Raw genomic sequence first — 26587 nt, forward strand, 5'->3', positions numbered from 1 at the left:
GAGCTTTGATGTTCATAGCGAGTGCAGGGGCCTAGAACTCAGTGTGTAAGCTTACCTTTCTCCCAAGACCTTTGTAACTGCTTCTTTAGCCGCAAGCTCGTTAACTCCAAGGCAACAGGGGGGACATCTGGTAAGCCCAAGGGACGAGTAAACCCTTTCTGCAATACCGGAAGGACCCATGTTAACAAGCCCAAACCCAAAATACCACTTGTCTCCTCGGGCGTTGTCGGTTGATGTTTTGATGCTACCAGTGTGTTGTCCTTTTTTAAAGATTCTGAGATAAGCAAAATAACGTGAGCGGCTAGCACTGTACTGCATAGGGCTGTTACGCTCGGCGAGTTAGATGCCAACCAGAACGAACGGATAAAAACACCGTCAAATAGCACCACCAGAAAAAGATAGATGTTGATTAGAAGTGGTGGCCGCAGTGTCCGATTATACTCCAAGTATGAGAGACACAGTGCTACACAAGTTCCAGAAATCCGCAACAATTGGGCAGCCAGGCTTGCCGAGGTCTCGAGAACGGCTATTCGTTGACGGAACACGAGCAGAGCAACCTCGATTGCAAATAGAGTGAGATACAATGTCTGCATATTGTTAGCAAGGGAGCCTATATTCAAGGTCACCATTGTGCGACTGACCGAAATGTAGACAACTCTATACGCCTTGATAATTATAATCGGTTTTCGGTACAACTGCAATGCCCGGACGATGCCTAAGATGAGAAAGATGGAAGAAGGAACACAAACAAAAAAGATATCCTCGAAAAGCAAGGTAAAATCGAATGATCGGCATTGGGTTGCTACCACGGGGCCGAAGGAGGCATCGCTAGCCTGGCAAACGCTTTGAATTCCCATAGCGATAACTGCTAGTAACGGATTATTAGGTATGCAGGATGGGGTTACAGTAAATAGTCACAGGCTCCAGGTGTCGGCCAGGTTCCGACTTCGGCGCTCAACACTTGCCGGTCAAGTGAGGCGATGATGCTCCTCAGGCTATCTCAGCCTTGCCTCCAGTACGAGATTACGCAGATCTTCGACCCTGGTAAGGAAACTGCTCGTGTGCCCCCAACGCCTTACTCTCCAGATCTGTGGACTGACTATCGCGCAATCATCCTTCGGGGTTTGCAACAGACTACGCCCGAGTGCGCGGGAGGGCCCGAGGGCGGAGCGGCACGATCCCAGCCCATCATGCTGTAAATATGATACTTGAGTGGTATGGCTTTTATGGGGGCGATTTTTCGGCGACACCGATCTAGAACCCGCATGAGGGTGTTATCCAACATAAGCAGCTGCTGCTGCAGGTCTAAATCTCATGCCAGCAGCAAAAAAGAGGCATGTATGGGAAATAACGCCATTAGGGTAAGCGATCTCGTCATGTTCCTGAGGATTGCAGATCAGTCGAGTCAGACGGCTGGACCCCCTGCTTTCCACTGAGCGATAGACGGGGGCTTGAACTGGCAAATATGGAAGTGTCGAACTACTTAAAAACGATGAGTGTCACTTGAATTGTTGCTGTCCAGCGCCCACCCATTTTTCTCATCATCGATTGTGACAAAGTAACAGGATAAAATTATGCCTCATTCAGAAGCCTTTCGGGAGCGTATGGAAACCAGTGCCAACGTTACGAGCGGCGCTCATGGAGTACGTATACCCTGCATGTTTGTTTCAGAGAGCATACTAATCGCGCGTCCAGAAGCAAACCCAGATCCGGGTCCTGGTTGCCTGCCCTCGTTCGGGTTCCACACTCTTCATGCGAATTTTTCGCGAACTCCCTCGCTGTGCAGTTACAAGTCGCTTGATTCTGCAAGGAAATTATCACAAATTTAGCGACCAGACTCTAGCTCGAATTAAGCCAGACTATACTATTTTCTCTCATCCTGAAGCCCACGCGGTCTATCAAAAAGCGGTGTCGGAAGGCTTTACCACACTAGTCACCAAAGAGGAATTGGGTCACGAATTCTTCAAGGGTGAATGTGACTTCAACGTTCTTCCCAACCAAGACGCCTACGAGAAAACGCGGCCCGCGTTTCTCGTCCGGGATCCTGTGCGAGTGTTTGATAGTTGGAAAAATATGGGCTGGGGTGATCTATACAGCTTCTTCATTTGTTATCGGTCACTCTTCAAAATGCTCACGGCTAGCCCAACACCTCAGGTTGTCCTGTATGAGCAATTGGTGGCCAATCCCAGGGACACAGTAACCACACTGGCAGAGTACTGGGGCATTGAATACGTTGATGGCTGTTTGGAGTTTAGGCAACCTTTTGGGGATTATCTGTTCAACGGTTACCGAGAGCAATCGATCTATCAGGGTGCCGTTCCTGACGGCCTCTTCAATCGCGTCAAGTCTCACACCCACGTCGAGGACTTCCACGGCCACGGGCTGCTATCCGCACTTGAAATTGAACATATCGAAGCCGAAGTAGGTGGCATGTACCTGGAGGCCTATGGCCCCCAGCTAGATCCCATATCAAATCTTCTCTCCGGAAAGACGTGGTTTGGCTTCGATCTCGACGATACGCTGCACGAGTTTCGCAAAGCGTCTGCTCATGCCTCCCATGCTGTCTTCGCCGCAATTCGAGCCAACCATCCCGAGGCCAACAACACAATCGATGATCTCCAGGCCACCTATCGTGACATCCTTCGTTCAAACACTGCAAATGCGTTTACAGATGGGAAATCATCCGAAGATTATCGCAGCGACAGATTTAGACGTCTCCTCGAAGCCCATGGGCATACGCCTTCTCGGGTAGAAGTGGAAGAGCTGTTGGCAGTATACAAGAGCAGTCTCCGTGCCGCCCTGACCCTGAAGGCTGGGGCACTTCGTCTCCTACAGAAGCTGACGTCTCATGGTAAGAAGATTGTTATCGTCACCGAGGGACCACAAGATGCACAGGAATGGACGGTGTCGGAGCTTGGGTTACAGCCATTCATCGATATCCTCGTCACTACCAATGAGGTCGGAGTGTCCAAGGTAGATGGTCTGTTTTCCGCGGTCCTAGAAAAGCACAGCATTGTCCCAACTGATATGGTATACGTGGGGGATAGCGAACAGCGCGACATTGAACCAGCGCGGGCCGCCGGGATAGACACTGTGCTGTATGATGAGAAGAGCAACTGCCGGCTTCAGGACCCTCACGACCTGCGGCTAAACTCGCTCCCAAAACTGAATTATCTGATGGCCCGTTCCTGGGCTGCCTGAGTTGTGGTCTCTGAGCAATCTTCATTAACAAATTGATTCTTTGATGTTGATAGACTACCTGAGTCGACAACATGTTTGTATATGTTGGGAGTGTCGATTGTAAAATGTGTGCATCTTGAATTACAATTATTTTTCGGATAAAATTGAGGCGACAGCTGTGGGTGGTTTCATTCACTAGCTATATGCTCTTCGTACAAAATATAACTAATTTGGGTAAGAAGAAGCTTCGAGGAAAAAATAACAATAGGAATCAGAGCGCGGTAAGGAAATATTTACCAACAAATGACTTATAAAGCGTTTATTAGAATAATGGTTGAGGCTATATTTTTTATTTTGAGAGGCTATTTGAGGAGCAAATGGCAGGTGTTTCTGTGGGTAAAGGAATAAAGATGGTAAAGAATTTCGACTAGAAGAGGCGCACTCTTATCAGCGTCCCAAGTGTCATGTATCCTCCGATTCCAACCAACAATTTAATTAATCACGATTTTGGAGAATGTCAATTAGCTACCTCCAGGCTCCAGGCTCCATACCAGCCTTCACTTCTGCCAATACCCTCCGCCTACTTTGCAAGGTAAAGCCCCTTCCCTATAGGGTAAGGCTTGCTCCCCGTACTCATGATTGTTTCATTTGTCCGTGGTGTAAGGGTGGTATTATAATTTATATCCCATTGCTCTTTGATTGAGGCACTTTATTGATTGCGGGATTCTTCATAATCCTAGTCTAACTTGCTGATGCAACTAGTACCGAGATAGCTGACCACGATGTAGGAGAATCAAGAATAGAGATGAACGAGAGCTATTAGTGGGCCGAAAGTGGCTGATCTGCAAGACAATCCAGAAAGAAGGCTTTTTAGCGGCTTCAAACAAGGCACCCTTTAGCGCGAAGTGTAAAGCAAATCCCGATGTGACCATGTACAGGCAAGAACTGCCACAGGTGGTGGTTGATTCAATCTTTTCATACCTGATCATATGAGGTGGCACGGGCTATTTCATTGGCAGTGAGGGGTTTATGTGCGGGGCATGCAGACTACGGAGCTGCAGGTTCGGAGAGGGACCAGATCTCACTGGTTGAAGGTCAAATCCACATGCAGCCCTTTATAGGGAGGGACACTTAACTCCGTATGAGTACTGTATATCTTGCAGGATTTCATATGCAAGCTTCGCGGCCTGCAAGCACAGGTGTGGGTGCTTGGGCCTCAAGTGCCTGCCTCCAAGGGGATTCGGGGTGTTTCTCGCCAGGCACGTAGGTACCCTTCAAAACCTATAAAGGCCGCCATCAATATTCCAAGACATAAATTCTCGATCATCCCGCTTCATTAATTATTTTCGACATTGACATCGGATTTTCTGTGTTTCAGTCACAAATCCTAATCTTGATAGCTATCCTGTAGCCCCCAAAGCCAGTGTACTCGTGTACTCGATTGTGCCTGTCATGACCGTTCCGCAAAGCTGCACTGTGCTGGTTATCGGAGGAGGTCCCGCCGGTTCATATGCAGCAGCAGCAATGGCTCGCGAGGGGATCGATACAGGTCTACTGGAGGCAGACAAATTCCCCAGATCAGTGGTCACAATAGGTTTTCTGGAATTCTCAGAATCACCCTAGATTGCTGTCTGTTGGCCCAGCTCATGCGTGATAGGTATCATATTGGCGAGAGCACTCTTCCCTCCCTGCGCCATTTCTTCAAATTCATAGACTTTTACGATACCTTCGATGCTCACGGATTTTACCACAAGGTATTTATTTGCTCCCTGTCCCCACAGGCATTTTCTCAAATTGTGAGTTAACAAGTCATTTCAACACCGCTACATATAGAACGGGGCAGTTTTCCGACTCGCACAAGCTCAGCCCGATGCCTGTAAGTCCTTTCCTAACCTTGTTTGCTATGTACCTCCCTCTTGTATACATATTCACACGAATATGCTAATACCTGTCAAGATACGGACTTTCTCGAAGCAGGCGGTCCTGATGCGTACGCCTGGAACTTAGTCCGATCAGAGTCCGATGATTTGCTCTTTAGACACGCCGGGACCTGTGGTGCTCACATCTTTGACGAAACCAAGGTCGACACAGTTCAATTCGAACCACACATTAGTGAAACCTCAAAGCCAGATAGTGATGGTAACGGAATACTGAATCTCGGACGACCTGTGTCTGCCACCTGGGTCCGCAAAGACGGCAGTTCTGGATCCATCGCATTGAAGTACCTGGTGGATGCTAGCGGGAGGAATGGCATACTGAGCACAAAGTATCTTAAGAACCGGAAATTTAACGATAACTTTAAAAATGTTGCAATTGGGCTTACTGGAAGACTGACAATCTGTACGGTCTTGGGACGCACATGGAAGGTTCGCCGTACTTTGAGGCATTAGACGGTAGGTCCGGAAAAGAACCCATCTCCACCTCGCTGCTTGACTGTCTACCATTTTGCTGACGAACAAATAGACGCCAGTGGCTGGGCTTGGTTTATGCCACTACACGATGGCACTCGCTCCGCGGGAGTTGTTCAGGACCAGAAACTTGTGACTGAAAAGAAGCGAGAGCTAGGACGTCCCTCGACCTTAGACTTCTATAAGCAATGCGTCGAAAAGGCGCCCAGGACTAGCAAGCTCCTCTCGGGAGCGGAGATAGTCACCACTGTCAGAACGGCCTCAGATTGGTCTTATACTGCGTCAACGTATCACATACCAAATGCACGCATCTGTGGAGACGCCGGCAGTTTCATTGACCCCTTGTTCTCCTCGGGTGTCCATCTCGCTGTGACTGGCGGCCTCTCAGCGGCAGCTACCATTGCAGCGTCGATCAGGGGCGACTGCGATGAGGAGACAGCGGGGTCGTGGCACACCAAGAAAACGGTTGAGAGCTATACTCGATTCTTCTTGGCGGTTAGCAGTGCTACGAAGCAGATCCGTGAACAGTATGAGCCTATTATTCAAGACATGGAGGAGGAAGGATTTCAAAGAGCCTTTGATCTTCTGAGACCAAGTACGTACCTCTTAAAGCAACATGTTATAGCTTCAAACTTTCCGTTGATGATTCAACTAAATTCCCTTCTTGGTTTAGTCATTCAAGGTACCGTCGATGCCGATGATACAGGGAAAATATCCCACTCTGAAATATCCAAGGCACTCGAATTCTGCTTTAGGGCTTTCACATATGTCCCGCCAGAAAAGAAGAACGCATTGTTTGAGAAGCTGAAGGACCTTGGCGTTGTATCCGGACAAAACGACGCGGGAGAGGCAAAGACACTCGATGGCCTAGAACAACACCTCATAACGGACGAGCTACAGGTGCTGGAAATACTACGAAGTAGGCGTATGATTCGTGAAGACCCCTTCGAGATGGATAGCTTCACTCTCGACACTATTGACGGAATGGCACCGAACTTAGTACGGGGTAAACTGGGGCTTGTTAAATCTAATCAGGCCAAAATCGATAGGGCTCATTTCTATTCACCGCAATTTCTGGACGGTAAGGCCCCGGGAATTAGGGATGAAAGCATTTTTCTGCCTACGTCAAGGGTTCAACTTGGTTGAACAATTGTTCATATAGATGAGATAAAATTCTTCAAATAGGTTGGATAGGCATCAGCTCACTAGCCGCATTGTCAGTCTGAAAAGGATGTTTTCCAGTTTCAGATCGCCACATCCAACACCTCAGTACTTCTTCATGCATCCCTATCCGATGTATTCGAATAAGCAGGATCATGCATCTAAATATAAATCGCTGGCCCTCTCTTACAAAAATGAACCGTTTAGTATTTGCGATCTTTATGTAACGAGTGTAAGATGTTCTATATCTAGTCGCATATCCTACGACTTCTTTAGAATTCTATCTTCTATCCAGTAGCTTCTAAGCGGGCATCTTCAGTACTCTGTGGTTCAGTCACTACGGAACGATTATTCCTTCTCTGGCTTACTACTAATTCCAGTGGCAGGCAAGAGAAGGCTTAGAAACTCATTAACCGCCAGATAGATACTTTATGCTGTGATAACCGACATACATTGGACATCGACAGAAAAAAAGGTAAGAAAAAAAGAAAGAGAAAAAGAAAAAGAAATGCGCAATAAACGACATGCATGGCGATTTTTGGTCTCGAAAGATGGAGGAGGTGCCGCAATATTGCCCTTAGTGGCCTTCATTCTGACCATTACCCCTCCCCAGTTTTTCGGGAATGAATACCATTGACGGATGAACCTGCTTGATGTGAACCAGTTTAATGGCTAGCCATTAGAAGGTTCAGCACCCCGCAATCGAAACATGCGAGGTTCTGCAGAAGTTATTTTTGCAGCATCAGCTTTACTAGACCTGCACTGGGAATGTAGTCCGACAAGGCCTGTGTCCACTAAACATGGGCGTTATTACCGGACGACTTGATTAGTGCCCTCCCTCATGGCCCCGTTACGAGCCCCCTCACAGACGTCCGCTAGCATCCGAATTTGCCATGGCTGAAACGTTGCCCCTGGCCTAGTCCACTTATTTCGTTTCATATTATGGTGATAAGATTGGGATCTTTCACGAATATGGCTTTCTTTGGTGGACAATAAATGTATCAATCCTGGGTAGTGCTACGGGAAACCACCGACCGCAACTGGCACCATTACCATTGTTGATGAAGAGAAACTGATGAATTAGTAGCAACAAACATGCTTCCACAATTCTTGAACAAGCATTTAGCTTCCCGCTGGGTATTATCCGTTGCACTGGCTGTTCCTGCGCACGGTGCAACGTTTATCTCCACCAATGATTACCCTCAAAAGGCCCATGGCTGCAGCCACCCAGATAACTCGTGTACACCTAACAAGTACTATCAATGGTGGGAATCTATTTATGTATGGTCGGCTGAATTTGTGGTCGGTTTCCGGCGCCAGGATCAAGTCCGGTCTTTCCACTACGGACATAGACCCGCCACCAAAACGTCCATCGCGGCCTCGCTTCGTCAACGCCCTTTATGTTTACCCCTGACACCCAGTGAAGATAGCTCCCCGTAAGAACAAAAAGGGCCGAATATCATCGTGTCTCTAGGAACCTCTCTGGGTATCTCTTGTCATCACTTTTGTTGATTAGACATCTCTTATTCTGTTCGTTCTTCGCCCGCTATAACAATGGTCCGTCAACTTATCTTAATCGGTAGCCTGCTGGCAGCTGTTGCTGTGCATGCGGCGCCTGCCGAACCCGCTCATCCCATGGTTACGGAAGCGCCTGACGTCAATCTGATTGAAAAGCGAGCGACAACTTGCACCTTCTCAGGCTCCGAAGGTGCATCCAAGGCCAGCAAGTCGAAAACTTCTTGCTCCACCATTTACCTGTCCGACGTGGCCGTCCCATCTGGCACCACCCTTGACCTCACGGACCTTAATGATGGAACCCACGTACGTTCTCGTCTTAGCTATGCCCTATTCTTCTACCCAAGCCCGTCAAAGGCTTCGGCTGACAGATGTACTAGGTAATCTTCCAAGGAGAAACCACTTTCGGCTATGAGGAATGGACAGGGCCTCTCGTGAGTGTCTCTGGAACGGATATTACCGTCGAAGGGGAGAGCGGCGCGGTGCTCAATGGTGATGGCAGCCGCTGGTGGGACGGAGAGGGTGGTAATGGCGGTAAAACAAAGCCCAAGTTCTTCTACGCCCATGACTTGACCTCTTCCACCATCAAGAGCATCTACGTCGAGAACTCTCCTGTGCAAGTGTTCAGTATCGATGGCTCCACTGATCTCATCATGACCGATATCACTGTGGATAACACTGACGGTGATACCGACGACCTCGCTGCCAACACGGATGGCTTTGACATCGGGGAGAGTACCTATATCACGATCACCGGTGCCGAGATTTACAACCAAGACGACTGCGTTGCTATCAATTCCGGAGAGGTATGCCCATCCTGGCACCCTGGCGGAGAGGGGAGACGCGTTGCTGACCATTTCGTAGAATATATATTTCAGTGCCAGTGTTTGTTCCGGGGGTCATGGCCTGTCCATTGGCTCAGTCGGTGGTCGGGATGATAACACAGTCAAGAATGTTACGTTTTATGATGTCAATGTTCTCAAGTCCCAGCAAGGTAAGAGAAACAACGTGAGCAACCCTTCTGGCAATCTCTAACGTGGGCTTTAGCGATCCGTATCAAGACCATCTACGGCGACACTGGCTCCGTCAGCGAAGTTACTTACCATGAGATCGCCTTTTCAGACGCTACTGATTACGGCATTATCATTGAGCAGAACTACGATGACACCTCCAAGACTCCTACTACGGGAGTGCCGATCACAGATTTTGTGCTCGAGAACATCATCGGAACGTGTGAAGATGATGACTGCACAGAAGTATACATTGCCTGTGGTGATGGCAGCTGTTCGGACTGGACCTGGACTGGTGTGAGTGTGACCGGTGGCAAAGTCAGTGACGACTGCCTCAATGTTCCCTCGGGAATTAGCTGCGATTTGTAGGCCGGTGTGGTAGGGGAGATGTTCCTGGATACTCTGTGGACATATATTTAGCTAGCTCTGTGTAGTGTGTTGCCTATTCTTCTACACTTTTCACTGTGTGTAATATCACTTTTTGTGCCCGAGCAAGGAGCAGTCCATGCTATGGTTTAAATATTGCCGGTCGGAATGGGCCTGGTATATAGTACTCGAATGGTTGATGACGGGGGATGTTGAGGTTCTGCGGTATTCGTGGAGGAGCAAAGCGAAATATTACCAGAGGCCCTCGGCCACATTATGTTGGGTGCCTTCATAGATGAGGATAGGCTTAGGAAGTCAAGAGGTACCTATTGTAGCGAATTGGTACAAGGTTGAGTCGAAATGGAATGTGGCTGTTATGGCTTGGCTAACGTAGCAGCACATGGCCAAACTTCTCCTGATCAGGAGCCCGCTTAAGCTTCGCTTGGCTTTCCTGTGATAGGTCACGATCGGTGTGGCCGTGCGTGTAGTGTTGACAACTTGGTCATTGCGGGCAAAGAATTGAACGATCGGAAGAATGTACCAACCAAGTAAAGAGGCCGGACCTTGTTCCCCCGGCGGCGATTCCCGAGTGGCAATCACGTGCCATGTTCGTGCACAGACCGTGACGCTATAGACCCGTTGTTCACCTCCCATGATTTCCATGGAACAACCCCCCTGGTGAACACGGAAGGAAGGAATCACTTGGTTTCTACAGCTATCAGGCTATCTTGATCGAGATCAATAATGTTCTGACTGGTAGTGTACCTCGATCGGATGAAAACATTTAATTATGCATGGTGTATATATATCTAGAAACTAATATTATCTCCTTGTCGTCGACACTGAGTGTAGTGTCATCTGGCATTGTCAAAGCACTGTCATGGTTCAATGATGAATCATCGAACTCCGCATATCCATGGAAGGCAATGCTGGCATAGAACCCGCCAACCAATGAATGTTCCATTCGCCAATCCGAGATTCTGCAATGCTCTAGGAGATACGAACCCATGGTTCCAGGATCTTGGGATAATCTAGGGGCGAGATATCGATTTTCACTACCGCCCTGCTCTTGGCTTTCTTTTATTACCTCAAGCCCTTCCGGTATCAATCTAGATTGTTAATGATATTCAACTGCCATATGCATGGATTGACATCGGGTTGAAACAGTGACCGTCCAAGGCAGCCCCAAACTCGCCCTCTATGACGGTCAACCGCAATGCCGCCGTCCGCGCCGTCCCCGCAGTATTTTTGGCTGTGAGCTCGATCACGGTCCTGCTCCGTTGCTATGTCCGTTTAAGGCTGGTAAAGGCCTTTGGATGGGATGATGGCCTCATGGTCCTAGCCATGGTATGTGGCGACCTTGCGACAGCGTATGTGATAGACAAGGCTGACATCTTCACAGGCCGTCTATGCCATGTTCTGTGGCGTCATGATTGGAGGCAGTCTATATGGCACGGGAAAACATTTCGCTGACTTAACACCAAGCCACCGAGTTACTGCAATGGAGGTGTGTTCAATTGTAGTTCTCGGCTCACGATCCCTGCAACTGACAAGCTATTCAGTACTGGTGGCTCTGCGAGATCGGATACTGCTTCTCTTCCATTTTTTGCAAATGCTCAATATGCATATTTCTCACTCGTATCACCATAAAGCGACCGCACCTCGCATTTCTATACATCATCATGACTTGCACCGTCCTTATGGGGCTTGTGCTCATGTTTTCCCTCTTGCTGCAATGTCGTCCTGTATCTTATTTCTGGACCAGGGTCGCCTCTGATCCCACTGTGGAGGGGACGTGTGTGAAGACCGAATTAGTTATTGCCCTGACCTGGGCCTACAGCGCAGTTGCTGCGTGCTGTGACCTAGCAGTTGGGATTGTTCCATACTTCATTGTTCGGAAGTTGAATATGCCGTGGCGGAGAAAAGTGGCTGCAATCGGTATCTGCAGCATCGGTTGCATGTGGGTAGCCTGATATATCTGTCTCGTATCTCTTCCACTTTCACTAACTGAGCTGTTGACAGCGCCTGCTGTGCCGTCATTGTTCGCATTCCTTATGTGCCCACATTTGCTGACCCGGACTTCCTTTGTAAGATGCCCCTGCCATTGAATCTGACTCCCCCATTCCCATATTCTACCCACCGTCTTCTTTGCGCAAAGATCTGATGCTAATTGAACATAGACGCCACTTATGAGGTGGCCGTTTGGTCGAATGTCGAGGTTGGCCTGGGAATTTTTGCGGGTAGTCTGGCCACTCTACATCCGTTGCTCAAGTATCTTCGGACTTTCTTTACCAAACCTAGAATGATGCGGTTAAGCTCACGCAGCTCGTCGGGGCCGGGGCACACAGCTCCCAAGGCCGACTTTGTTTCTGTCTCTTCCTACCCATCAGCGCCCGTGACCTTATTTCGCCCGGGGAATGTCGTGAACACGACCACCACCATCCAAGGGGACGGGGCAGGCGTGGCACACCCTGATTCCTATTCACCCAGAGCCAGCCGTGACACTGTGATGCGTACAAATGACATTCTGATCCAACAGACTTTTAATCTGGATGCCGGGTGGGAATCTAGGAATAGCAGCGTTGTGTGATTCCTCCTTAATATCTGGGTTGACAATGTGAACTTTTATCGGCTGAGACGCTATTACCAATTAGCTTGATTGGCCGAGTTACACGATTGTTTGGGGGGGAGAAAGCCATACATCCTTCCTTTTGGAGAGTTTCCGTGCAGATAGGCAGGCAGACATAATCGCTCTCGGTGTAAAGTCATCAGGAAATGCTGTAAAGCCCCCTGAAGTAGTTCCACAAGGTTAGCAGACGGCCTTTCTTCACTGGTCGATGGGACCACGTCATGGTAGGGCGGGGTTGACTGTCGATCCCTCTTCCCCTCACCAGTTGTCCTTAGCACTTCACATCATTGATCCTCCATCCAAAACACAACAACTGAGTCCTTCACGAGCATTATCTGGCGATTGTATGATGTCCGCATATCCTCGCCCTGACTTCTACCGCCCAGCCCTCAATTGGCTTTCCCTCGACGGTTCCTGGGACTTCATCTTCGACGATGCTGACACAGGTCTGAACCAACGGTGGCAACAACAGGGTCTACCTGCCAAAGAGGCCGCACAATCTAAGCGCCAGATCAATGTACCGTACGCCTTCCAAACCCCGGCGTCCGGTATCGGGCTCTACGAGGTTCATGAAGTGCTCTGGTACGAACGAATGGTCCCGGACATACGCACCACAGATGAACAGGCGAAAGGGGACCGACTGATCCTTCGCTTCGGGGCGGTGGACCACGACTGTACTGTCTGGGTTGATGGACAGTTGGTTGGTGCTCACCGAGGAGGCCATGTGCCGTTTGAGATAGATGTGTCGGACGCATTTGGGGGCCAAGGAGGTTCGGACGCCCGGCGCCTCACGGTTCGCGTCCGCGACTCTGCAACCGACCTCGGTCAACTGCGAGGGAAGCAATACTGGGGACCAGTCCCACAAGAAATCTTCTATACCCCTACCAGTGGCATATGGTTGTCCGTCTGGTTGGAAAGTGTGCCCCGGACGCGGCTGGGAAGTAGCAGTGATGGGACAGTCCTACGGTCGGATGACCTTGAAGGGGGCGTTTTACGTGCACGACTCACAGTACTAGGCCGCCCTGTTGCCGCCGGATGTAGCGTTGAGATTGAAGCCAGCCTTGCAGGGAATCCAGTCACTCGTGGCAGAAAAGAGCTCCCGCGTGACAAGGACTGGGTGGACCTTGACATAGACATGCGTGTTCCACAAGTCGAGCCTTTGAAGCAACAGAGTCCGTTCAACATTGATGGTTGTTGGCGAGGTAGTGTAGCCCTCTGGGCGCCGGAGCATCCAATCCTCTATGACCTAACTCTGCGCCTCTACGACGCCTCGGGTAATGAAGTGGATGCAGTCGAGACGACGACGGGCATGCGAAGCGTTTCTTGGACTCATGGCGATGGCACCTTCCGACTGAATGGAAAGCCGTGCTTTCAGACTCTCGTGCTGGACCAAGGATATTGGCCGGAGACAGGCCTGACTCCACCGTCACAAGATGCTCTCCGAGCAGACATTGAAATGGCGAAGAACATGGGTATCAATGGCTGCCGCAAGCACCAGAAGGTCGAAGACCCCGTGTTTCACTACTGGGCCGATCGACTCGGGTTCCTGGTTTGGGGTGAGATAGCCAATGCCTACGAGTTTAGCGACGAATATATCTCGCGCTTCAACAGCGAGTGGGTGGAGGCCGTGCGCAGGGATATCAATCACCCGTGCATAGTGGCATGGACCCCGTTTAACGAGAGCTGGGGCTATCCCTCCCTGAAGGACAACATTGACCAGCGCAACCATATCCGCTCCGTTTACTACCTCACCAAGTAAGTTATAGTTCATTCTATTCTGTAAAATGGTGCATCGCTCATAAGTTCAGAACGCTGGATCCAACTCGCCCGATCAACGACAATTGCGGCTGGGAACATGTCGCAACCGACCTGACGACTTACCACGATTACTCCGACTTCCCTGCACTGACAGAGACTTGTGCGGACTTCCACAGTGGCATACTGGGCAAGAAATCGAACCGCGACATGTTCGTGCCCCCCATCCCGGCTACGCCATCTACTCCTTCGGACTCTGGTGCACAGCATGCCTCTGGGGCCCCGGTCATCTGTTCTGAATTTGGCGGAGTCAATATCGTCCCCGCAAAGGGAACCACAGCAGGGGACCGGGACTGGGGATATACCACCGCCAGTGATCCAGAAGATTTGTTGAGTCGCCTGGAAAAGCTAGTTATGGCAGTGGTGCAAGGGGGGCATTCGTGTGGATTGGTCTATACCCAATTGTATGCTCCCTTCCTTACTGTCTTGATTATTATTGGTGATTTGCGACCGTGCAAGACACCAACAGCCGTGTTCTCCGATTTTAGATGGCTAATTTCTTTATAGATGTGACATCGAACAAGAGGTAAATGGTCTCTATTCGTACGACAGGAAAGAGAAGGTGCCAGCTTCCAGGGTAAAGGCCATCATGGATTCTGCTCACCGCTACTACCACGAGAATGTGGCCCCAAAATAGACAAGAAATCCTTGCTAGAGCTTAGGGAATACAGGAAAGGGGGAACGCTCTGAGGTTTTTCTAGCTGACAGTACTGCTGCCCGGCAGACGGCAATCTATTCCTGCGATATTTTCATCAAGAGACACCTGGGTCGCTGGTGGTTATTATCAGCCGATGATGGCGACGCATCAATAGACAAGTTTGTGACAAGGCAGACAGCAATGCGGCAGGTAGAGAGAGTAATCTATCTTATAAGCTGCGAAGACGATCGTAGCAACCTCAAGTTCAAGAGCTCAACCGGCTACAATTATTAATGGAATTTTTGTCTAAACCAAGCGCTCTACGCTTCCTTCTCTAATCCCCTGCCCGTCATGTTCCGAGTTAGAGTCCGCCGTGTATCGGACCGAGATCGCCGTAGTCTTTACAATGCCCATTGGCGGTGTGCCATCCTCACTACTGAGGCTGATATCATCTGCTTCCGCGTAGGGATGGTATTTTCGCATCTCTCTCTTCGCTGAGGCTTCTTCAACACCCAGCATCGGTGGCTGGGTGGTTACCATCTCGAACGCGACCGAAGCATCCCCACGAGGAGCCGGAATCTTAACGTGAGATCGACGAGAGTACGATGCGGTGGGATTGGGATCGTATTGGCGACCGGGTGAAGGGTAGGTCGCTCGACGCGATGCGCCCAGCAGCCGAGGCAAGTAGGTACTGGAAATGGCCTTGAGACAAGGGGCACAGGCAGCCAAAACGGCGACATGGACCTCTACAGCCGAGCTACAGAAGCCAATGGAATAGGTGGCATCATACACCGGGTGGGTTGGAAAGAAGCCTTCAGCAAGGAGAACTATCCGCCAGACTCCCACCCCGGTTGCCCTGTACTTGTTTAGCCATCTGGTCTCCATTCCCCTGGGAAATGTACTTACACTGCGCCCATGCAGAGCGCCACGCAGACAGCAACTTTCCTCCTTAGCGGCATGTGTAAACCCCAGGTGATTATGATGGGAATCGACAAAACAAGCACGTCGGTGAAGAGGTAAGTTGCCGCCGTTGCCACGTAGAACGCCCCCTGATTGATGCAGGATCCGTTTGAGATGGAAAAGTCATAGACGTAGGCGACCGGACTGCACTGAAAGATATCCACCACTAGGACCGCGATGAATAATGCGACCGTAATGAATATGGTGGACCATATGAGAAGGTTAACGAGCCGCGATTGTGATTCGAGGCGACGCAGAAACACGAGGATGGACAGCTTCACCATTGTGAGGCAAGGATTGTAGACTAGTTGATTCGCAAAGTTCCACTGGTCCAGTCAGTAAATGTCAGCGATACAGGGCGGGGACAGTGACCCCCTACAATGAGTCCTAGCTTGATGTCATAATTTTTTGGGATGTCCCAGATATGAATTCCCACATAGTTTGTCTTGATATCTGTCTTGGTTAACAAGCATTACAGAACGCACCGTAGTTTAGAGGGTACCTACAATACCAGGAGGTGATTGATTGCCCGATGGCAAGGATCTGTCAAAGTCAGCACCATTTAACATAGAATCGAGAAAGAGACTATACATATCCAACCACAATAAGGATATCATCTTCTCATGGTTAGTCAAAATGAGCCACTGAATGAGGGTGTTTCCCACCTGCTCCCAAGCGCGACCGAGTCAAGTAGCGACTCCAGATTCGCAGCAGCACTGCGATTCCCCCGAGTACGGGGAAGGCCACAACCACGCCCAAGGCAGTCTTCTGGTGACCATCGTCCACCATCTTGGGCATAGAGACAGACGATAAAGGCGATCCGTCGACATCGAGGGGAATATTATTTGCTTGATATTGCCCTGCTTAAGGTTATCTGTCGAACCCATGGCATCTATGCGAACCGGGAATAAGTCCATGGAGCGAGCGAATAGATACTTTGCAGAAGCCTTCATATGAAACGACGCTACTGCAAAGTTTGGATAATGAAGACTTAATTAGGCATAAAACTACAATTGCATTGTGAGAGATGGTGGTGGTGGATATCCACCAGTCAAAGCTCGACTAGTATATAGCCCGATATTCTAGTGCTCGGTAGCCGTCTGTGGACGGTTAGACTGGAGTTAGTGATAAGCGGAAATTCTTGTCCGACAAGATCCACTTGTGGGGAGTCCGACCCTATACCCAGAAAAGCATCGCACGCCAGACCATTGCATATTAGAGTCCAGAGAGGCGTGCACTTGCGGCGGGGGTGTCCGTCGGTTTTGCGGCGGAGATGACGGCCGTTACTGCCCTCAATGTGGTAGGTTGGCAGGTCGGAGATGAGACACGGCAAAGATGACAGGGGTATAAACGGAAATAGCCGGACTTCCGGGTACATTTCATTCTTAGGTTAATAGAAAGGGAGACTGTGTGCATCTTGTAGCCGAGCTCATTCATCCGTTCACTTCTTGGACTCTATCAGGGCAACCATTTCCTCCGCCGGAGATTTCCCGCCCCCGGCCGCAATAACCCCCCTTCTTCCCTGTTGCATGAAAAGTAGGTACTTAAACCCCTTGCAGGAACGATAGTCGTCTGACTAACCGGCATATTAATGCTTAGCTAGTTCAATACGGGGTATTCAGGCACGGATGATTTTGCGATCACCCAGTTGCGGTTCGCGAACTCCGCCCATCACCCGGGAGAGAGAAATGGATGGCTATCGTGGAAGAAAGATAGGATTTCCAAACACCTTTTCCAGGGCGCAATTGTTCTTATCTCCCCCTTAGACCCAGCCTGGATAATTCGTAGATCTAGTTCAGCTGTTAAGTTTCTAATCTAAGGCAGTGGTCATTTCCAGGCTGCGCCGGCTTTTCCTGGAAGACCCAGTCGGGGCCTGGCCAACACATCTCATAGCAGGAAGCGGAGGCACGGGTTTCTTGGGATTGTGGGATCGTGTCTCAGACTAAGTATACGTACAAAATCTGCCAATTCTAGAGCATCCAGCTTCGCCTTCTTTGAAACTAAGCTGACCGGCTGCTCCAACTGCTCCACAACATCGCGCGGCCGGTGGAGGATAGCTTAATCTAATGCGGGTTGGGGGTCACCACGCCACTGGTCGCCGGATGCACTAATGATACTTAGCCCAGGTCGGTTAAGATCTAGCGAGATAAACCATCGGGACGGGGCTATCGGTCGCACTGGCTTAAATACTGCTTGCAAGGCAGTGTTCTAAGCTGCCGTTCTTTGGTGTCTTGATCAATGGCTCCTTCAACTTCGTTTCTGGTGGCACTCGCTCTCGGTGCTGCCTCTCAGGCCAGTGCGGCCTCAAGGACGGTCCCCGTCGCCGCCACAACAGTCCCAACAGCCAACTATGTGGCCAATGCTCCCTTCTTCAACAGTGAAATTCATCAACTTACAGATGGCGTGCTAGCTCAGCTGCAGTCTACGCTGGGCAAATCTACCGCCCTCTTCGAGTTCGGCCGGAATACCTCCATACAGGCCCTCTCATCAGGCGAGTGCAAGCTCTTTCCCAGTGATGCAGCCTGGCCATCCGACTCGACATGGTCACTATTTGACCAGCTGCTGGGCGGCGCACTCATCAAGACAGTTCCATTAGCCGCATCTTGTTATCCATCTTGGCCCGAGTACAATAAAACTGAGTGCGACTATGTTTCGGACGACTGGACAATCTCCTACCTCCAGTGAGTTCATCCTTTGCTCCCCAGACTCCTAGTCCAATTTCGCCAGATCACATTGTATTGACAAAGCTGGATAGTGCAGCAGACCCCGCGTCGGTGATGTGGCCGCTGTTCGAGGGCCGCAGTTGCTTGCCACCCGACCTGACATCCGAATCTTGCACGTTGGGGGGCTACAGCAGCTACGCCGTTAACGTAAGCACGGTAGCGCAAATTCAGCTGTCCGTGAACTTTGCCCGTAATATTGGCCTGCGCTTAGTCGCCAAAAATACCGGTCATGACTTCAATGGCAAGTCCACTGGCGCCGGGGCCCTCGGCATCTGGACGCATCACCTCAAAGATATCGTCTATTACGAGGACTATCAGCTTGGCAACTATAGCGGCCCCGCAGTGAAGATGGGGGCTGGTGTTCAGGCGTTCGAAATTTATGAGAAAGCCAACGAGCTTGGGTTTACTGCAGTAGGTGGCGAAGGCAAGACCGTGGGCGTGGCTGGCGGCTACGTGCTTGGAGGAGGTCACTCGCCTATGTCGAGTATGTACGGATTGGCTGCAGATCAAGTGCTGGCACTGGAGGTAGTCCTTGCTAATGGCCGATTTGTCACCGTTACTGAGAAATCAGATGCTGATCTCTTCTGGGCCCTTCGTGGTGGAGGTGGTGGTAAGTTAAAAAGCCCCTTGCGACTCTGTTGACCGTATCATTGACGCAGAGGGCTAGGTACATACGGCATTGTCACCTCCATCATCTCTCGTGTCTACCCCAAAGTGCCTGTCACTGTCTCGACCTTCTCGTTCACTACTGGCGCCAATGTCTCGGCTGATGCCTTCTGGGCGGGTGTGAGCGCGTACATGAAACGCTTTCCGGTTAATGCCGATGCTGGAACATACGCCTACTTCTGGGTCATCTCGACGGGAAATGACGCGTTTGAGTTCCTTATGAACCCCTACTTTGCGGTTAATCACACCGTAGCCGAGTTCAACTCTCTGATGCAGCCATGGTTTGAAGAGTTGCATCACTTAGGCATCTCCTTCCAGCCGAACACGACCTACTACGATAACTTTTATGACGCCTGGAACGCGGGCTTCCCGCTAGAGACCGTCGGTTCGGTGACCATGATGACCGGATCTCGACTGTTTCCACGCGCCAACTTCGAGGATCCGGCCCGATTCAACCAGACTGTGGCTGCTCTCCGCTCCACCGTGTCGGCCGGTTACTCCTTGCTGGCCTTTAACATGAAAGCCGACTTGCTCGATGGAGTTTCCCCCAGCTCGGCCAACCCAGCCTTCCGCAAGACCCTGATGCACGCCATCACGTCGACCAGTTGGTCAAGCAATGCCACCAATGCCGACATTTTGGAGGAGATGGAACACTTCACCTACGATATTGTGGGAGAGTGGCGGCGCACTTGCCCGGAGGCGGGCGCCTACATGTCTGAGGCGGATGTCATGGAGCCGCACTTCCAGCAGGCATTCTATGGCTCCTACTATGATCGCCTGTATGCCCTGAAGCAAAAGTATGATCCTACAGGACTGTTTTACGCCCCCACTGGAGTAGGTAGTGAGGACTGGAAGGTGCACAGCTTGGATGGGCTGCCGGATCAGAATGGCCGGTTATGTAAGGTGTGAACGGGATGTATAGAGAGCAGCACTCCCTTCTGTCGAGCTCCTTGCCATAGATCATGTATATATATTTGGCCCCTCGTAACTATCAAAAGCGATAAGCATTATTTTGACTAATAGTGGGCCATACTCAACGATGCTCACAAGAATGGCATATTTTCACTGACTGGGCTCAATCTTTAGGCTGCGGCAATGTGGCCGGAAGTGAAAAACTGCGACTTGTAAACTTCCACTACGAGCGGATCCTGCACGGTTGGTCTACGCATAGCAGGATAATGTCACCGATCTTAAGACAGGCATTTGCGCATACTATTGCGGCTTGACTAGCACCCACCAGACATCGTAACAACGCATCCTCAATATGCTACCGGAACGCTGTACCGTCTGATGAATGATCAGCTAGGTCTTATACTTCAAACAACTCCATTGGTATTGAATTATGAAAGACTTTACGCAATCTACTCGGCGCACTGTCTGGTAATATCGCAGGCTAATTTCTCGGCCAGGGCATCTGTCTATGGTAAGCGAGCTATAATTAGTAAAGGAGGTTGCGGATCGTAGCTTACAAACTGTAGCTTGCGGGTGACCCGGAGGCAGGAGAGGGAAAATTGATGCGTCGACTACCCGCAGGCCCTGCACTCCAAACACGCGGCCCTGAGTATCCACCACGGCCATTGGATCGTCAGCAGTTCCCATAGCACATGTGCACGAGGCATGCGAGATAGACATCGCATTGCGCCTGACAGAGACTTCAATCTCCGAGTCGGTCTCAACTGAATCTCCTGGGAACGCCTCCGGGCCAATTATCACCGGACTGAGGCCACTTGATTGCCAGAGCTGCCGCGCCCGCTTGAGGCCTGCTACCATTACCTCAATGTCTGCTGATGCTGTGAGCCAGTTTGGGTTGATGAGGGGCGGCACGGCAGCATCTGGGGAGGTGATTGTCACGTTGCCACGGGACTGCGATAGTCCAAGGCCAAACACAATGGAGGCGTAGTTCAAATCATCATCAGGCTCCTGTATTCCATCTTCTCTTCCCCCTCTATACGCTGCCATCAGAATATACTCAATCTCCGGCCAGTCCGACGGATACTGGTCAAGGAATTCTCGAGTATCGTTGGACAACTGCGCCCGCAGATCATGGGGGATTTTTTCCCACGCCAACGCTTCATTTCCGGCGCTGGTATAGGGTCCAGCTGCCAGCTCGTCAAATTGCTGTGCTGCCTGGGCCTGTACCTCCGGCAAATTCATCGCAGACTCTGTGACCACATTAACAGGGCGCGCCACGAACGACAGGACTTGGTCCTGCAGATTTTGGCCGACGCCTGCCCGGTCAGCCACTACAGGAATACCCAGTGGATTGAGAATCTCAGCAGGCCCAACACCAGATACCATTAGTAATTGCGGTGAGCCGAAGGCCCCTGCGGAGAGAATGATCTCTTTGGTCGCGTTCAACTGGTAGGTAAATCCCCCGGTCTCCACCATCACGGCTGTTGCCCGTTGACCACCATCGAAGAGGATCCGCTTAGCTCGGGTAGACTGATAGACCTGGTAGTTGGGGCGACTCAGGCCACTACTCAGGAATGCTGTCTCGGATGACTCGCGCAGCATCGTGGAAGCGTTAATGGTTAGCAGAGTATACCCCGAGCCCAGTAGCGAGCCACTCTGAAATCCGGGAATCATTGACAATCCCACACTCTTCATGCCCTGAAGAGCCCACGAAGTAAAGGCCTGGGCGTAGTGGGAGTAGGTCACAGACAGTGGACCCGCGCCAGTGCCCAGCACGCTGGCATCATACCAAGGGGTGGTGTTGGCTAACCGCAGGGACTGATCCGGCGGGGTGAAGTGTAAGCTTTTTTCAAAGAAGGGCAGCAGGTTGTCGAAAGTGAAGCTGTCATCGTTCACCGCATCCGCCCATTTCTGATATGCTCCTTTTGTGCCCCTGTGGAATACCATTCTATTGCGGGCAGAACTGCCTCCCAGGCACTTACCGCGCGGGTAGTGTACCTGTGCATCGTAAAGTCCCTGTTGCCAACAAATCAGTCAGCCCTTGACATATCTCATTCTGCCAATTGCCCTGAACTACGTACCTCTTGCGGGGTAGTGACATATCCCCAGTCAATCAAAGGTTGCCAGTCAGATGGGGATGGACCACTGTATGCTCCGGCACTGGCAGGAACCTGGCTTAGATTACCATTGTCGATCTCATAGAAACCTCCTGCTTCTATGACAGCCACCGAGCCATTCTGCTGCTCGGCTAGTCGCGTCGCCAGCGTCAAACCCGCGGTTCCACCTCCTACCACGATGTAGGCGAACGTTGCATTAGTCCCAGGAACACCAAACGAGGAACCAAATGGCCTTTGCCCCAGCACGTGGGCGGAGGCATTTACTACTGCTACTGCCACCAAGCTAGCTTTGAGCATAACGCGCATGCTGGATGTTGTAGGAATACCACATGAAGCCTGCAAAGTCAGTGGGGAATTGAAGAGACAGCTTAAATGTCAGGCGACTGCTGTCTCTGCAAGGGCGGAGGGAACCTGGTGTATAAAGTAATTCTCATTTATTGCTGTGGCGCCTGTGAAACTCCCGTAAACGGAATGTGGATGTTGCTGTTAGTGGAATTCGACGTCACTTGCTGGAATGTCGGTGAATGATCCGCGGCGGGTTTGCGGTCAGCGTTCCAGTGATAATGAAGCAGTGGCTTAGGCAACTGCAAAAGCCAGTATTGGCTGTAGGAAGGTAGGCAACATATTTTGGGATACTGCTCCTATGCTGAGTAACACGCGTTCATTAAAACAGTTATTATACACAATTCCTCGAAGCGACTACGGATGGCTGCTTGTGGCACCTCGCCCCCTTATTCCACCTCTCACCTATCGTGCCACGGCATACTTCATCCACAGGGGGTCCTGCAGCAGGCGTTCCAAGCATCTCTCCTCCACTCCTACCAACACCTCCATCCCCCCCTCTGGTGGCGCCGGCAACACGAGTTGCAGACCGTTGATGATACCAATATGAGGGGTTCGCACCGCGCCGATATGGTGGCCCATCAGGGGACCCCATTCCAGTCCATATAACTGGAAGTTGATCCAGGAGGTCTGTACGCAGTTGAACCCAGGGACATCCAGGAATGCCGTGGGCACCAGGCAGTCCACATCCTCCAACTGCTCTACGAGTGCGACCAGGTCATCCGTGAACTGCCGGCCGGCGCGGAGTACTTCTTTACGGATCAGGATGGCTAGATCTGCAAGGCTAGTGGAGCCCAGAATGGTGCGAATCGGGAGGGAAACCCCGAGATACTCCAGAAAGCATCCCAGAGTCTCGGGGTGCACAGGCGGATCGGTCCGTAGGCGCCCGTCGATCGCGAGATTGAAAACGGATACGGGATCACCCTGCAGAGTATCCAGGGGCCACTGCACAGCCATCACCGTCCTCCAGAGCAGCGCCGATAGGGCGTCATTGGTGGAAATCCAAGTTTGGTCTGAGGTCATGGTCGCATGAGCGGGAGACGCTGCCTCCTTCAGTGCCGTCAGCGCTGCAGGGGAGAAATAGAAGACTTGAGTGCGATGGTTCTGGGCCAGCATCTTGGGAGGTGCTCCGGCCGGCGCAGATGGGAGCAATGTGTACTGCGGATGACTGCCCAGTGAGCCAGGATTACGTCCAGATGCACGCATTGCGCATTCACGATCTTTAAAAGTCGCCTCTGGGAGCTCGATGGGTTCAGGAATGGCCATGCCCTGAGCGCGACGACACTCCTCAGCCCAAACCTTCATCCACACCTGGTATGTCGTGCCGTCACCAACCACATGCAGCACACACCAATTCAATAGCAGGCCACCGGGGATGAAGTTGGCCTGCAAAAGAGATACTGGCAATCGCTCTCCCGGAGTGGGCCATACAGAGCGGCGGCATAGCACGTCGGCATCAAAGAAAGCCACCGGGAACGCCCTGGCCTGAAGCTTAGCGTAGGTGGTCGGAAATTTGCCGGGCGCACGCAGATCTCGGGTCACTATCGGCTCGATGTAACCCTCGAGGAGGCGTTGGAGGCGAAGGACACCTCGTTGTGTTGTGCGATGGTCTGGCACTGCCTCGCACGCCATAACCGGTAGCCGGCGAGTGGTGGCCGCATAGCTCACCCGGAGAATCTCGACCACCTGCTCGAGATCATAGTCATCCCCAAGTGGAAAGGGAAATATGTACCGCACATAGCCCTTGGGACCGATACGTTCTAACGCCGTGAGGCTCGGGATGTCGCTCGCTTCAGCTATCGAACCCATTGCAACGCATGAAATGATGCCTCCAAAAGTATGTCGTATGGAAAAGAGGGTCAGAATCCCGACATGCAAGCCAGGTACAGGCACATCATCCTCAAATTAATACCTTTCTCTTGAGCAGAACCCCGCAGACGGTTCATGAACGGGAGAAGCAGCGACGGCACTAAAATGCATCCTGTTGCGACGACATCAGGCCAGGCTTCCCAATGCGTCAACTGACAGGAGAACGCGATATCCAGTCGAGAATATGATTGGCCGTGAGGCTGGCTTGCGTTATCTATCACTGGCGAAGACTTGGATTCTTGGCTTAACAGCCGTTTGATCCGACGGGGAGCAGCGGAAGAATTGTGATCGTCGAAACGATCCCTGTAAGCTGTCAGCACTAACGCAAGGCTAATATGCTAAAAGTGACACCGTCGTTCACCCCGATGTGCCAACCCTTGACTATAGTGTTAAGTTGAAAGGAATCCCCTGCTAGCTTCTTGAGTGCTAGGAAAAAGGAGCAAATAGAGTCTCCCGACCGACCCGACCGATGGCCGTCTAATATAGTCCACGGCAAAATGATAACCCCTTAAATATTTCCTCGATGCACCCAACATCAACTTAGCCGCAACATAGGAGCTGATAAGGGGCAAAGTATTGCCGTAGCTCATCTTGTTAGTCCAGAAATGCACATGAGGGACTTGGATCCAACTACAGTGGCCATCTTCGGTCAACCTCCTGCCCTCATCGATCTAGCTGATAGTCAAGTACGTCGAGACAATGCAGCCGTGATTGTTCTGTTGGTTCTCAGCATAATTGCAGTGTGTCTCCGGTTCATCGCGAGACTGGCCGTGCGGAATCCTTTTCGACTGGACGACTGGTTGATTCTGGCGTCCCTGGTGGGTGAACAAGATGAGTCGATCAGCAATGGGTCTTCAAGTGCTAACATCCACATCGCTACTTACCAGGTTTTTGTCGCAGCCACAGCAGGTCTAAGTCTAGCAGGTACAGCGCGAGATGCTTCCTATTCCCCCAGATACATCGGCTTCTAAGCACTTGTCAAAATTTTAGGCGGCGCATTTGGCGCTGGAAAACATGTATGGGCAGTATCTCTGGCCGATGTGTCGACTATCTTCAAGGTAAGATTGTGCGAAACCTTCAGGATATTATGTGGTAGCTTACCAGGCAGATCCTGTTCACATACACTTTTATGTATGCTGCCGGATGTTCAGCATATAAACTCTCGATCCTTTTCTTCTATCGCCGGATCTTTGTGGGTGTTCACCAGCCCCTCTCCCTCCGAATCTCCGTTTGGCTTGGATTTATGCTCGCGCTCTCATACCCTGTTACTGTCTGGGTGGCCATGGGAAACTGCTGCAAACCGCTGTCGTATTTCTGGAATCAGTTCCAAGGTGCGTCGGGAACGTGCATTGACACTGACACATTCTTTCTCGCGACCGGAATCATCAATATGGTCAACGACTTCATAATTCTTATTATTCCCTTTCCACAAATCGCAATGCTCCAAATGAACCGCGGGAAGAAGATTGCTGTTTGCCTAATTCTTGCGTTGGGTAGCTTGTGAGTGTGCCGTACTCCCAGTTAGGAACACCCCTAACGTACCTTGCAGCGTTTGCGTAGCCAGTGCCGTGCGCATATATGTTCTATATCGATTTACCCAAGCTCATGATATTACTTGGATGATGGGACCGCTGTTCATCTGGTCCAGTATTGAGCCATCCGTAGCTATTGTTTGCGCCTGTCTCCCCCAGCTCGGACCACTGGCGCGTCTCACCCGCATTCGGATATTGTCCAGTCAAGGAAGCAAAGGCAATCAATTCCCCTCCTCAGGGTCTCCACAGAAGCCTTCACGCCATCCTGGAGACCGGGCCCACTTACAGGCTAGCATACGACTCAGCCAGTCAAGACGCGTAAGGACGTTAACCTCTACTTGCGAGGTGCCTGAAGACGAGGTTGGGCTGGCCAATCTTGGAATGGATGACACGACGGCACAGCATACGCCATCTCTGCGCTCAACATCAGGATATCCCATTCCAGATCACTCCATTGTCGTCCGATCTAGCTTGGAGCAATCCGTCTCCTATCGCTAGACCAGGGGGTGTGGCAGAGTATGCACGGCACGGACAGTGGAAATGAATGTCGTAGTCACAACAGATTGGGGTGTATACAAGTACGCCAGCTATGCTTAGACAGCATAACAAGGACTAGTGACTAACACGGTGGGGCAATGATAAGAAAGGGTATAGAGACAAGACTTGCTCTCCTCCCGTCTGTTGTGTGTACCTGAAACACTACCGAAACCGGGCCAAGGGTCTCTGAGCCTCACCCAAAGTCCGA

At 51.0% G+C, this 26587-nt stretch overlaps 10 protein-coding genes across 10 annotated transcripts; 7 read left to right on the forward strand and 3 right to left on the reverse strand.

Moving 5' to 3' along the window:
* Positions 1–1574: 1574 nt before the first annotated feature.
* Positions 1575–3201, forward strand: BO83DRAFT_446563 (HAD-like protein; the record flags this gene model as incomplete). The annotated part of the gene is made up of 2 exons (XM_025536603.1): positions 1575–1643; positions 1696–3201. The coding sequence occupies 2 exons, from the start codon at positions 1575–1577 to the stop codon at positions 3199–3201; spliced, it is 1575 nt and encodes a 524-aa protein (XP_025387143.1).
* Positions 3202–4632: 1431 nt separating this feature from the next.
* On the forward strand, positions 4633–6828 carry BO83DRAFT_408796 (NAD(P)/FAD-dependent oxidoreductase; the record flags this gene model as incomplete). Its single annotated transcript, XM_025534082.1, has 7 exons — positions 4633–4764; positions 4824–4934; positions 5014–5056; positions 5137–5486; positions 5510–5573; positions 5644–6183; positions 6262–6828. The coding sequence occupies 7 exons, from the start codon at positions 4633–4635 to the stop codon at positions 6732–6734; spliced, it is 1713 nt and encodes a 570-aa protein (XP_025387144.1). The 3' UTR covers positions 6735–6828.
* Positions 6829–8303: 1475 nt separating this feature from the next.
* On the forward strand, positions 8304–9643 carry BO83DRAFT_446568 (glycoside hydrolase family 28 protein; the record flags this gene model as incomplete). Its single annotated transcript, XM_025536604.1, has 4 exons — positions 8304–8570; positions 8645–9070; positions 9129–9258; positions 9312–9643. 4 exons carry the CDS (start codon positions 8304–8306, stop codon positions 9641–9643), a joined length of 1155 nt encoding a protein of 384 aa, XP_025387145.1.
* Positions 9644–10840: 1197 nt separating this feature from the next.
* Positions 10841–12230, forward strand: BO83DRAFT_314777 (uncharacterized protein; the record flags this gene model as incomplete). The annotated part of the gene is made up of 5 exons (XM_025527593.1): positions 10841–10987; positions 11043–11147; positions 11203–11600; positions 11663–11727; positions 11821–12230. 5 exons carry the CDS (start codon positions 10841–10843, stop codon positions 12228–12230), a joined length of 1125 nt encoding a protein of 374 aa, XP_025387146.1.
* Positions 12231–12554: 324 nt separating this feature from the next.
* BO83DRAFT_438026 (glycoside hydrolase family 2 protein) lies at positions 12555–15006 on the forward strand. The gene is made up of 3 exons (XM_025536055.1): positions 12555–14024; positions 14078–14488; positions 14592–15006. The coding sequence occupies exons 1-3, from the start codon at positions 12616–12618 to the stop codon at positions 14719–14721; spliced, it is 1950 nt and encodes a 649-aa protein (XP_025387147.1). The 5' UTR covers positions 12555–12615; the 3' UTR covers positions 14722–15006.
* Positions 15007–15027: 21 nt separating this feature from the next.
* BO83DRAFT_362463 (uncharacterized protein) lies at positions 15028–16470 on the reverse strand (the record flags this gene model as incomplete). Its single annotated transcript, XM_025529509.1, has 4 exons — positions 15028–15577; positions 15628–16007; positions 16061–16134; positions 16347–16470. 4 exons carry the CDS (start codon positions 16468–16470, stop codon positions 15028–15030), a joined length of 1128 nt encoding a protein of 375 aa, XP_025387148.1.
* A 1449-nt stretch (positions 16471–17919) lies between these two features.
* Positions 17920–20040, forward strand: BO83DRAFT_339522 (FAD-dependent oxidoreductase; the record flags this gene model as incomplete). Its single annotated transcript, XM_025528546.1, has 3 exons — positions 17920–18362; positions 18437–19014; positions 19072–20040. The coding sequence occupies 3 exons, from the start codon at positions 17920–17922 to the stop codon at positions 19977–19979; spliced, it is 1929 nt and encodes a 642-aa protein (XP_025387149.1). The 3' UTR covers positions 19980–20040.
* A 391-nt stretch (positions 20041–20431) lies between these two features.
* On the reverse strand, positions 20432–22396 carry BO83DRAFT_314645 (GMC family oxidoreductase; the record flags this gene model as incomplete). The annotated part of the gene is made up of 3 exons (XM_025527589.1): positions 20432–20484; positions 20540–21998; positions 22064–22396. 3 exons carry the CDS (start codon positions 22394–22396, stop codon positions 20432–20434), a joined length of 1845 nt encoding a protein of 614 aa, XP_025387150.1.
* A 392-nt stretch (positions 22397–22788) lies between these two features.
* On the reverse strand, positions 22789–24623 carry BO83DRAFT_49685 (uncharacterized protein). Its single transcript, XM_025537397.1, has one exon. It carries the CDS (start codon positions 24248–24250, stop codon positions 22847–22849), a length of 1404 nt encoding a protein of 467 aa, XP_025387151.1. The 5' UTR covers positions 24251–24623; the 3' UTR covers positions 22789–22846.
* A 292-nt stretch (positions 24624–24915) lies between these two features.
* On the forward strand, positions 24916–26586 carry BO83DRAFT_362471 (uncharacterized protein; the record flags this gene model as incomplete). Its single annotated transcript, XM_025529510.1, has 5 exons — positions 24916–25128; positions 25198–25234; positions 25301–25368; positions 25419–25810; positions 25860–26586. 5 exons carry the CDS (start codon positions 24916–24918, stop codon positions 26338–26340), a joined length of 1191 nt encoding a protein of 396 aa, XP_025387152.1. The 3' UTR covers positions 26341–26586.
* Position 26587: the final 1 nt, after the last annotated feature.

The sequence above is a fragment of the Aspergillus eucalypticola genome (assembly GCF_003184535.1).
Source record: "Aspergillus eucalypticola CBS 122712 chromosome Unknown BO83scaffold_15, whole genome shotgun sequence".
In the NCBI taxonomy this organism is placed as follows: Eukaryota; Fungi; Ascomycota; class Eurotiomycetes; order Eurotiales; family Aspergillaceae; genus Aspergillus; species Aspergillus eucalypticola.

Excerpts from the sequence above, each read along its gene's own strand:
- BO83DRAFT_438026 (XM_025536055.1), top strand. The coding sequence starts at position 12,616 with ATGATGTCCGCATATCCTCGCCCTGACTTCTACCGCCCAGCCCTCAAT. Across the intron at positions 14,025-14,077 it reads TCCGTTTACTACCTCACCAA|AACGCTGGATCCAACTCGCC; the intron begins GTAAGTTATAGT and ends TCATAAGTTCAG. Across the intron at positions 14,489-14,591 it reads GGATTGGTCTATACCCAATT|ATGTGACATCGAACAAGAGG; the intron begins GTATGCTCCCTT and ends ATTTCTTTATAG.
- BO83DRAFT_49685 (XM_025537397.1), bottom strand. The coding sequence starts at position 24,250 with ATGGGTTCGATAGCTGAAGCGAGCGACATCCCGAGCCTCACGGCGTTA.